Source organism: Aquila chrysaetos (assembly GCF_900496995.4).
Source record: "Aquila chrysaetos chrysaetos chromosome W unlocalized genomic scaffold, bAquChr1.4 W_unloc_3, whole genome shotgun sequence".
In the NCBI taxonomy this organism is placed as follows: domain Eukaryota; kingdom Metazoa; phylum Chordata; class Aves; order Accipitriformes; family Accipitridae; genus Aquila; species Aquila chrysaetos.
Genome location: NW_024470323.1, coordinates 1,305,296 through 1,317,631, shown reverse-complemented (window position 1 = coordinate 1,317,631; position 12,336 = coordinate 1,305,296). Strand labels below are relative to the sequence as shown.

Below are 12,336 nucleotides of genomic sequence, written 5' to 3'. Positions count from 1 at the left end.
ATTAATGCAAGACACAATAACATTCTTTGATATGTAAATGATTGCTATAAATTAAAAAAAAAAAAAAAAAAAGGGATGTGAATTGTTTTTCCTTGCCTACTGGAAAGAAGTCAAGAAGTGTCATGCCTAACAGCAACAAAAATGATTCAGGCTAAGCATTAGGAGAAAAGCTTTCTAGCACTAAGAATTTGAACAGGTTGCATGGCAAGAGTAAGGAAACTCCGTTACTGACATTTTCACAAAAAAAAAAGATGGAAGTTATTGGGAGTGATACTGGTACAGCTCATCCAACATGAGGGTAAGAAGATGGGAAGCCCCCAAGCCTTTTCCTGCTGTATTTTCTAAAATCACAGAATCTTCCTCTGGAAATCTTCCCCAAGTTTTGTACTAGATATAAAGAAATTATTCCTTAGTTTGATTAACAGACTATATTGACATTCGTTTTCAAAGAGCATAACTTAATTTAAAATTCAAACTTAAAGGGATAGCATATGAGACAAAGAACAACATACATTTGGGAGGTTTTTCAGGACAGATTGTATTCACTTTCCACATACTCTTCCAATAATTTTCAGGGAAGAGTCCCACCACTTCCTCCAGAGCTTCAAATGCCTCATAAAAAACCTCACCTTTGGCTGTTCTATCTTAGACCTGCTGTATTCAGAAGCATCCTTGTATAAAGTTAAGACTTGAAGAAAGAAACAAGAATGAATGTTTATTTTGGCCCTGTCAGAAAATATCTTTGAATAAATTTCTTCCACCTTTCTTTTGAAGGAGAGAGGGTGAGATGATAATTTTTCTTAACAAGTACCTTTGAGTACACCGAAGTCTGTACTACAGATTTGAGAAGATTCCTAATTCTTCTTGCCACCCACTATACATTCAAAGATCAAGTGTAGAGGAATCTCTCTGGAGAAGTCCTATAAATCCCCAAGAAAGTAAAAGTAATCTTTCCAAATTTTTCAGAAAATAATCAAGTGCCCATTAACAATTTCTGGAGGGTATACAACTTATTTCTGCTAAAGAGTGCAAAATTATATAGTTTCATAAGGGTTGTTGCTATTCCTTACAGATTTTTTTCCCAGGAGTTTAGGAAACTGTATGGAAACAGGACTGTAAATATATGAACTCTTCTCTTTGGAAAGCAATGGACTAAAAACATTGTGGAAGGCTTTCCTTTATACAGATCTTTAGAAGTTGTCTTAAGTAAAAAAAAAAAAAAAATCTTTTCTGAGATTCCAAAGTAGTGGGAAAGTAGACCAAATGGATAAAGGATTTTGATGAGTAATTGATCTTGAGTAATGGATACCACAGAATATTTTATGAGCTCAACAGAAGGAAAATACTTCATGTTAATTCTTCATAGATGAATTCATAGAAATGAATTTTCTATGAAAGCAGATGTGATAACAGATGACAGCATGAAAGCAGAGCCACTATTCTGTTTGCATAGCTAAAAATATAAAATTTACATAAAAAAGAAAGGATAAAGGCCAGCCTAGAACTTCTGGATAAAACTTCAGCTGCTCTGGTACCTTTACTGGAGTAGAAGTGAGGCAAAAATTTCTATAACAGAGAAATTCTACTCCATTAAGTGAATACCCAACCAAAAGAACAAATATTACTTCTGCCATCTCTCAAATATTTGCCTGAATTGCAAACAAAACTTCTTCCTCATTCAGATTCTGTCAATCAGACAGCTATCATTCAGTCTTAAAGTAATTCAAGGCTGTACAATCACATTCTCCAAGTCTCCAGAAGTCCTTGCTACTTCCATGTCAGAAGTACAGAAATGCAGTCTGTATACGTACCTTCAGCGATTGCCTCACATTTCTATGTTATATAAGAAAGCTTGGATATTATAACATCTTTCCTGTGATCTTTCTCTGGACTGATGATGTCTAGTGCCATTCCTCCCAAACAAACAATTAAATATTTTGCTAATTTTCTTTACCAAACTTTCAAGGACTAATGAGAGTAGCAACAAAAAGCTCAGCGTAGATACTTGCTGTTTGTTCATCACTGGAAAATTTATCAGCATAACCAATCGCTTTCACTCCAAATCATAGGCCAAAAACTCACTGTCACGGATCACATATTCTAAGTAACACTGTAATTATCCACACCTCTTCAATACATTTCTAAAATGTAAGATTAGAGGAGGTAAATGTCTCGCAAGATTCTTGCAGCATCAAGAACTGGTTCTCTCAATCAAGGTTCATTAATCTCTTTAAGAAGGCAAAATGGTAGCACCATTAGTAACAGTATTTCAGTTGTGTGCTTTATCAATGAGAAAAGTAAAGCTAACATACAGGTAAATAAATCAAAAAGCTCCTCTTGCACTTTTTCAGCCCCTCTAATGCTGAAATGTTACAATCTGAACTGTACAATCAGATTGTTTTCAGAAATAATCTGAAAAGGTATCCCTTAAAAATGGGTTCTGAGACAACCAATTGAAACAGCAGCAACTTTAACCAAAAAATAATTCAAATATTCTTCTGGCTGAGTGGTAATCATATATTTGAGTGGAAGTAGATTAGATTCACAATGTTGTTAAACTGATCAGCTCAACAAACGTTGATTTTGTGTACTGAGTTAAAGAAAAACAACCACATTTAGTCTTTGCCATTCACACAAGTCTTACAACAAGTCCTTTAGCACAAGACCTCCTAAAATACTGATGCTGTTGGCATGCTATACAAGTACTTCTCACTTGCATTTGAGCCACATTTCTTCTATCACTGTTTAACACAGTATATGCCTACAGAAGATGAACCACAGAGATCATTTAGCAGTCACAGGATCATAGGATAATTCAGTTAAGAAGGGACCTCAGGAGGTCTTTAGTCGATCCTCGTGCTTAAAGCAGGGTGAGCAAGGCCACATTATGCAGGGCTTTATCCAGCCTGGTCTTGAAAACCTCCAAGGATGGAAAATGCACAGATTCTCTGGGCTTTTCCAATGCTCGACTGTCCTGACAGCGAAAAAGTTTTTCCTTATACCTAGTCAGAACCTCCCATTTCAATTTAAGTCCATTGTCTCTCATCCTTCCTCCACAACACTGTGAAAAACCTGACTCAAGTCTTCCTGATAATCTCCTCATAGGTATGAGGAGATTGCTCTAAGGTCATGTCCATCCATTGTGTGTCATCCCGTCTGTTCCCCCCATCAGACTTCTCTTATCCAGGCTGCACAAGCCCAATACCCTCACCTTCTCTAGAATCTCCCCCTTCTCCTGTTCTCCCTCTCCACCTAACCTGACCATCCAGAAAGACTTAATTTTGTTTCAGGGCTAGAGAGAAGAAAGCACTGTTGCATCTTTTTACTATTGCCATGTAAATACATAAGCACTGAAAACCTAAATTAGCAAGAATATGCCCAAACCCCTACCTTGCTAAGTCTCATGTATCTCAGTCATTGCTTCTTAGAGATAATATTAAAAACAGCAGTATGCATTCCAGATTTTAGCATAAAGAATTATTTTCGCAGCTGACTGACAGTTCACCCTATTCCTTCTCCACAGCTAAGGCTTTCAGGCTTCATTTATGCTATATATATTGTGTTCATTGAACTACTTTTAATTTCACATTCTTAAAATTTGATGATTGCAATCAAGACAAGCGTTGCATGTTAAAACACTTTTGAGCTGGTTAAGAGTTCAATATTCGTAATGCTGCCTTTAAACCATTTCTTATGTAGAGCAACTGAAACCATTCTTATAAAGAATTTAATCCTCATATTGGAAAGGATTTAAAATTCTTCTGTCCTCCACAAATTTGAGCTTTGTTTTGAAATATGATTAATCAATTTTTGGACCTTCAGAAATTTCTTCTGGATCAGGGCTCAAAATAATTTTGTATCCAAAACTTAATGACATACTCTTTAGTACTATTGGAATACAGAAGTCGGAAGAACTAACTAAATGCCTCTTTAAACTCTCTGTTCTTTAAAATTGGAAAAAAAATACATTGATATATATGACTGCTAGACTACCTTTAAGGGTTCCATCACTTCCAGCTGGAGAGCAGACTGACTGTGGTGACCTCAAGGAAAAAGATGCAGCATTCCTTATTGAAGGATCGCCATCCTAAAGTGACAATGATAAAAAATTAACATTATGAACATGAACACTTGATAAAATAAAGACTGAAATTAGTACATATACTGATAAAATGGATTGGATGAAAAAGCATACAACAAATATTAGAAAAATATTTATTTATATAAAAATCTTTGTAATTTAGACTGTTATTAGACTACTATATAGGCAACATTCCAGAGCCTTAAGAAGAATCTAGAACCAGAACATGCACACAAAAATAAATCTATGTATATGTCTTCTAGCTAAATAAGCACTTTTGGTTGACATTAAGATTCCATTTAGAAGTTTTTTGTTATATGCACTCATAGTAAAGAGCTGAAAAGCAGAAAGATTAACTCTATACAATACCAACTGAAAGAAATTGAGTATAAAAAGATTTTTTTTTAAATCAAACTCACCATTTTTTCACTTAACCTACCCTTAAAGTTTATTAGAATGCCATCTTACTTTTACAGTTAAGCGAACTAACACTTTGTATTTATACCCTCCAGCATACACACATCGGGACTGAACAAAATCTGTAGCACTCCCATTGCAGCAGCTGAGATGGATGGCAACTACACACTCCCTCTGACAATGGCCAAACAGCCAATTTCCACATGCATAGCAGTAGACTAGCCGCCATACACGTTACGCCTTGTGAAGGCGTAGTTCACACTGCTTAGGGAAAAGGAAAAAAAGTTTGATATTTATGGACTGAAGGTGCTTACAAGGCAAAGAATATAAATCCGTAATAAACCAGATTTCATCAGTTTCACCATCCATGGGCACTTACAAAAAAAAATTCTATTCGATATTTTTTCCCCCTCCCACAGTAAAATGAATCTAAAACTCATGCTGTGCTGTTAATTACTTATTTTTGCAACAGTACTTGCAAAAAGACTTGTTGCCTCACATGAGGAAAGCCTCGTGCAAAGAAATCTAATATTCAGATTCAATGCAATAAAAAGAACTGAACCTAAACTTACATGTGCTTTATTGCAAGTCAAAATGAATTAATTTCCTGATGTACGAGTTACTCGTTTATTTAATACATTGAAATTATGGAGCTGATTTTTTTCAAACCTGACTTATCTTTGAATTGTAATAAATCTCAGAAACCCCCAAATATTGGGGGGGGAGGAAGCTTAGTAACTTTTTAACATATATGTTTTATTAAGACAGGAGAGGTCCTCTATCCATGATTGCCAAGGACACAGGCAAAGGGCAAAGGCATCTTTTATTAAATTAACTAAACAGACTAACTAGGTAGATGACCTTTCAGGTACACATGCCATTCCTGCTGTAGCTGACAAATTTTCAGAAGTGCTCATTTACTGTTTCCTAGTTCACAACTTCATCAAATGGTGAAATGTAAGCACGAACTTATATTCTAGGAACGTTCTCAAGTTTATCAAAAAATGGTCCTTAAATTGAATATATGCGCAGTGAGCCTTCAAGGGTATACTTGCTGATTTTGTAAAATCATATATTGCAAATACACAATATCCTGTAACTATTCATAATTTTTAAAGCAACAAAATCCTAAAAATAAGAAAAAAACCTAAACAATAATTAAAGTTTTTTAAGTTTTATGATTTAATAATCCTCATTCATAACTATCTGTGCCAAAGGTCACACTGCTTCTGAAAAGGCTGCAACATTATGATTAAGCTTATTATTCATACATAAATGCAAAACTTTAATTAATCCAAATTCTTCAAATTGTTTTCTGCATGATAGCTACTAAAATCAGCTTTTAAAGTTATAATTACTTTTTACCTTTAGTATTTCTCCAATTAAACCAAACAATGATGGTATGTTTTATGTTTTCATAGTCTGTCAGTTTTGAATGAGTTTCATTTCTAAGTTCTCATGAACTAGGATGTGGTTGCATTGCTTGGATCACAAAATTAGGAGTGAATATTTTTAAATACTCCCTCTTTAAACATTGTGAAATAAATTATCCTAATATTAAAGTTTTCCAAAAATCTTGTCCTAACAAAATCAAGATTCTCTTGAAAGCGTACTTTTAACATAGTTGGGGAATATACATACACTTAATGCCAAGAACAGCTTCTTATTTTGAAGAATTTGCATTGCTGAAGCAGAGACTGAAAAAAACATCTGATGATTGTGTATTATGATAGATTCCTTCATTACAAAACTCTCTTAAGATACTACTTCTTAGCTAATATTTTTAATCAGCATAATTCTTGCATTAAAAAAAATGACTACTAATAAAACTAATAACTCTCTTGGAGTTCTAGTGTATTAATCCTGGTAAGGGATTTAGGGAGCCTGGTGTTAATAGTACACTTGTTGAATACAACACTTTATTTTGCTTTCACAAGCTAATTTAGGAAGACAAGAGTTGCCCACAGTTTTTGTAAGCTAAATAAAACACACACACACAAAAAAAGATTAAAAAAAGGCCTGCTTGCCACCAGGTTTTGATGAAGTTTTGTAACTACTGTTATGCCTACTGTTGTAGGCATCACTATGACCACACTGTTCAAAAAGCTAAAGTCAAAAAATAAAAATGAAACTTAAGTGCTCTCCCCTTAAGAGCTGTTAAGAGACTGTGCCAAACTTGTAAAGAAGAATCCCAACATGCTTCATCCACAAGATGAGATGCTCATTAAGAAGAAAATGAAGAAATTCAAAACACTGTGGGAGAAAGTTGCTTGTTTTTTCCTTTAGATTCAAGATTTCAGCAAGAATTTCTCCCACATGAACTGAAGTCACTATGGGAAAATGTCTTCTAAAGAAACCAGGCCATAAAAGCACATAATAGACTAGTAAGAAAAAGTGTCAAAAGGAATTTCTGCCTTTGAAAACACTACTATATTACCCAATAGGTTATTCAAATATGTAAAGTCTAATTGACAGTTATGGAAATCTTCAGAAAGACAAGTTAACTATACACCTATTTAAAATCTAGTATTTTTTGCATCAGCATATTGCTATAATAATTGCAGAGATACTCTACCATTTCTTTAAAATAAACTCACATATGAGTAAGATTTTTTACTTTTCATAATTTCATCAGAATCAATGTTACAAACTGTTCCAAAGGAAAGAGAGATCTAGAAAAAATTAAAACTCACATATTAAAGTTGCACAGCTGAGTGTACACATCTGAAACTGAAATATATTTTCAGTGGTTTTATTCATCAACAACAACATAGTAAAATATCTGACTTCTAAGGTAGCTAAACACATACTTGCTTTATCATAGTAAATATTTGCTTTATCATAATAAACTCATCTAGGTAACATACATCACTACTTAGCCTGTGCACCATCTGTAGGTAGTCTTCATTTGAGCCATGTCTAGAATTATCAGCATGATGATTAGCTGAATTTCCAGACAATTGACTTGAAACTTTATTTTCATGGAGATTCCTCATCCCAGCTGTGACAATGGGACTGGATACTGAAGCTGAAATACAAAAAAAAATATAAATAACTATACTGATATATTCACACAGTCGTTATCTCTCAAAAATTTCACAGAAAACACCATAATAGCGGATATTAATGAGTTGGATGCAAGAGGTCTAGAATCTGAACAAGAATCCATTTTCTTGATTGAATCCTTTTGCCACAAATACCTTGAATAAAATTAGATATCTAAGATTTGAATTTTCAAGAGGATTTAAAACCTAAATTCCATGTACAGATTAGCCAAGCTTCTCTCCACATCTATCCTAATTACAGTCAGTATCATATTCTTATAGGTTATAGAAAACTTTATTTTCTTCTATATCATTTGTATGCACTATCTTTAGTAACTTCCAAGGTATTCATGAGACACACAACATTACATACAGAACAGCTAGATAAATTCTAAGCACATTGCTAAACTTTAAGAACAGATGATTTAAAAGAATCAAACGAGAATTCTACTTACAAAAAAAAAAAAAAAAAATGCCTAGATACTTAACAGTGTTCATGTTGTTCAAGACTGTTTTTAGAAAGGGAAACACAAAGAAATCCATTCGTTCTGAAGGTCATCTTTGCCAGTTACTGCATACCTTGAGCATAATTCCAGCCAACTTAGTCTAGTCTACACTACAAAGGTTTGGTAAGGCTAAATAAGCTGGCAGCAAAACTTACGTTACACTGGCAAAAATTAGGTTTTTGCTAGTACAGATAAATGATTGCCATAGCTAACAAATAAAAGTTTTTGGTTTGTTTTGATTTTTCTATTGTCATGTATACGTGACAACTATACAAAATGGGTGTACATAGAGGAGGAGCAGTGTAACATGAACATGTGTTTGACTATTTCTTCTTCCTTTTTTTTTTTTAAATAAAATATACACTACCACTCTGTACAGTCAGGAAAGCAAAGCTTAAACATACCCAAAAAAATTAAAATTCCCTATCAACTCAAAGATTTGCATTAAGCATGTGACTCCTTCAAAGAAATTAGAGAGCCGTGAAACATGCACATGAAGGTAAAGCTGACATGAGACAGGAGAATAAAACAAACATCACAGACTTACCTTGCTGCATCTGAGGATGTGGTGTATAACTTGGAGGATGTGAATATGGCATGTATCCTGCAGGACTTTGAGGAGCATATGGACTAGGCACTGGACTGTTCTGTTGTGCCAAAAATCTGTTACCAGAGCTTGTCTGTGGTGGCACAAACCGGCTAAAAATAAAATTTAAAAAGTTTTTAAAAGTTGGAAAAGGAAGTTTAGACAAATTTATTATTTCCTTTGGAATATTATACCTTTGGAACATTATAACTTCTGTAAGAGACAAAATTCCAACACAATCAAGAAACCCCTTCAAAAGCAGTATTTTAAGCTATCGATACCTTCCCAGCTTCAATTACTACTTAAGAGCCACAGCTTGGGTATTGCATTAGTAAAAGTAAAGAATAGAATAAAAAGCATTCATAAGACCTCCACCTAGGGAAAGGAAACAATGACACAAATATTTATTAAAATAAGATCTGCAGATTTACTAAAACAAGATATACAATTTCCAAAAGTTAGTCCTAGAAGTTTGAATGAAAGTGACAGCTAAGGTTTAATTATCATATAACAACTCGCTTGCTAGGATTAACAAGGAGCCATCTACTCTAAATATGATTTTTCCAGTAAGATTTCAAAGAACTTGATCTAACAGAACTATACTGCCAAGATATAGGAATGTGATAGGCAGTTAGGTAGGAGCTGACCCAAAGTCCACTGAATACAACTTATTCTTTCACTGGCTTTATCTTAGACTCATCCTAAAGATAGGAAGCCATAAAAATAAAATAAGCTTGTGACAATAATACATGTACATTATAACTTACATTCTTATATAATCTTTTCAAAATAAAAACAAACCAAATAAATACTTCAGAAAGTACAATACATGCTTTCACAACCCTCAGTTCTAGACAGCAACTCTATGAAGGTAAGCTTCCATAGAAAGAAATAGCAAAGTATATAACACAAGGATTTTGCAAGGATTTCGAGAAGACTTAGCACATTGTAATATTCACAATTCAAAACACCTTCTTCCATATCACTTTTAGATATAAAAGTAAAAAAGTGTACTGGTTTTTGTGCAGATATAGAGCATTTAATTTGCCAAAACAATTACACTAACTTGAAGTGAAATAAGTTTATTTTAATAATGATATCTAATAACTGGAGATGAAATCTGTTAAAGCCCAGTAACTGGGTTGAAACTACATGCAGAACTCTTTCCTCTAGTCCAGAGTACTTTATTATATTAACAGAGGCCTAGAATATAGGTACATGCTACTTGCTGACACTCAAAAGTTTGAAAAAGAACCAGAAAGTTGATGAGGAAGCTGCTGGAAGACTGGCCAAACTACTGGGCCTAGCCTCCTCTGAGCAGCCTTTTGCATAACTGTTACAGCAGTACTCTGTGCTTTTACAAGCCTTCTTTCCCACCCTCCTGTCACACTGGTATACATGCCGGAACACATAGCCTCTTCTCTCCTATCCCCCTGCCACCAGTCTCAGCCTCTGCCACAGGTAGAGAACAGCTGGAGAGACAGTGGGGAATCATAACTAGTCAGAATACAAAGATTAGCTCACTAACAAAAAGATGTTTCTTTGCCAGCTGGAAGAAACTCACCCTGCTGTCAGACAAATGCAAAATTTGTCTTGACACTGATCATCTTCCATTCACATACTTGCAACAAAAACTGACTGTCACTGTAGGAAGAATTAGCAGTTTGCTGCCCATCCCACCCCATTTAAAAGAAAGCGTTACCTTGAAGGGCTATGTGAGATAGTGGTTTGTTGATAATTGGAAGATGCAGGACTACCTCGCATGGAATTCTGAGAAATATTAAACTGCGACATCATCATCCCTATTAAGAAGAAGAGAGCAGCATTACTTTACATGCATTTCCTTTTTAATCAATGAAGTCTCTCATTTTAGAAATTATTATATACAAAGAGATTATAAACTTTACAGACATTAACATCTACCTACAACTGTTAGAAAACATTAAAAAAAGATCGATTCCATGCAAGATGTCCATTTTACACCGTGACATAAAAAGAGTGTTCCCTAAAGCAGTATTAATTCAATTATAAATATCAACGGTAGTTCCTTCCTCTGTTCCTTAGCCAAAAACCTGCTAGTAAATAGAAACATTTTATAACAGAACATATGCTCCACACCTCAGACTGGTGTGTACAGTACTCATTGTGCCAATAAGTAAAAGATTTGGAAACCTCACAAGTCAGAAGAACACAGAAAAATTATCTCCCATTTTTAGAACAAGTACAGCAAACAATCATCTCTGGCTGAGCGGTGCAAGATATTCTCCCTGCTCCCATAATGCCTTAGTGGTTCCTTTCTACCCAGGGACAAAAGCTTTCTATTCCACCTCCACCATCACTTATAAGGAACGTTATCAAAGAAGGTGCTGAAATATTTTCAATTGCAAAGAACCACCAATATCCCACCTGTAGACTCCTACAACCTGTAGATTCCCACAGTCACGCTTTGGAAATTCAGGAGTTGTACTAGATGGCAAGCCACAAGTACCAATGTGCTTGAAACTAACTTGCATCTTTATTAGGGAGAATTTAAAGGGATCTTTTTTTCCTCTCCAATACAGGTATAAAGAATTTCCTAACCACCACATGACACTGGAAGTTGAAGTGGTGCAGGTACACAAAAACTTATATGACTTTTAACCAGGTGATTTTAATGACAGAATTTAATGTCTTGCAGCTAAAACAGCATCAGAATTCATGTGCACACTGCAGCTTTGGAAGCCACAGCAAGTGATCCACAGCCCTGGGTAAAAGCACATCAGTAATGCAAATATTTTAAAACAAAGGTTAGATAGAAGGCTGACAGTAGTCCCCAATCCAGAGTGTTTGGGAGACATCAATCCTTGAATTACTATCACTGATTTCAATTACTGCAACATTCACACAAGCAAAGCTAGTTTCAGAAATCCTCCCTGTCATCCTCTTTTCTCTTCCCCTCTCCCCAGCAAAGAAGAGATGGGATAATCCCCCAGGAATGCAGCCATTACTACCTCCCAGTAGGTATGAAGTGCTGCATTCCAAGTACATTAGCACAGGCAAACTAGCCCAGAGCAAGAGTGAAAGACCCATGTTGTGCTGAAAAAAAAAAAACAAACAAACAAAAAAAAAAAAAACCAGAGACCTCCATACTTCAGTACAGAGGACATTTCATTGTCCCGAGTAACAGAAGGGGACTCCTCAACTCCTGCAAAATTTGTTTAAATGGACACTGGTTTCCTCGCACAGAGGCCTGTGAGGAGGAAACTCCAGGGGTTTTGTGTTGGAGGCAGCACCCGACATGCCCACTGCCTGCTCACCTCTCACAGCCACCCTCACCACAACTAGGTAGTAGTTAGTCAAACTATTAACCCTTAACATTCATGTACAGAAAGCTAACAGAATGTGCCCATATGAGTATGAACTATACAGATGAAGTTTCATTTTATGCTTAAAACAAAGACTGTACTTTTAAAATACTTTTAAAACATATCTATTTGTTTTCTCCTCCTTAAATTTTAAACACATTTTGAACCACAGATGCAGTAGGTTTTAGTTTTAGGAAACTCCCTGGTCTGGTTTGGCCCTCTGATTATTATCCGCTATTGGTTGTGCAGGTGGGCAGTGATGAGGTCACGGAGAGCAGTCCAAAAGCAATCAAAAGGGACTTCAGGGCACTGGGGCGATTAGTGGAAGGATCGGGAGCACAGGTAGTGTTTTCCTCAA

The 12,336-nt window shown here is 35.2% G+C and overlaps 1 protein-coding gene across 5 annotated transcripts in view; it reads right to left on the bottom strand.

The window, feature by feature from the left end:
* Positions 1-12,336, bottom strand: part of LOC121233000 (nipped-B-like protein) — a 174,071-nt gene that overhangs the window by 79,452 nt on the left and 82,283 nt on the right. For all 5 annotated transcript variants that reach the window (XM_041121549.1, XM_041121548.1, XM_041121547.1 and 2 more), the window contains 4 exons: positions 10,337-10,436; positions 8,596-8,747; positions 7,366-7,526; positions 3,994-4,087 (listed from right to left, as the gene is read on the bottom strand). In XM_041121549.1, coding sequence (XP_040977483.1) covers positions 3,994-4,087; positions 7,366-7,526; positions 8,596-8,747; positions 10,337-10,436 — 507 coding nt within the window. The remainder of the gene's footprint in view (positions 1-3,993; positions 4,088-7,365; positions 7,527-8,595; positions 8,748-10,336; positions 10,437-12,336) is intronic.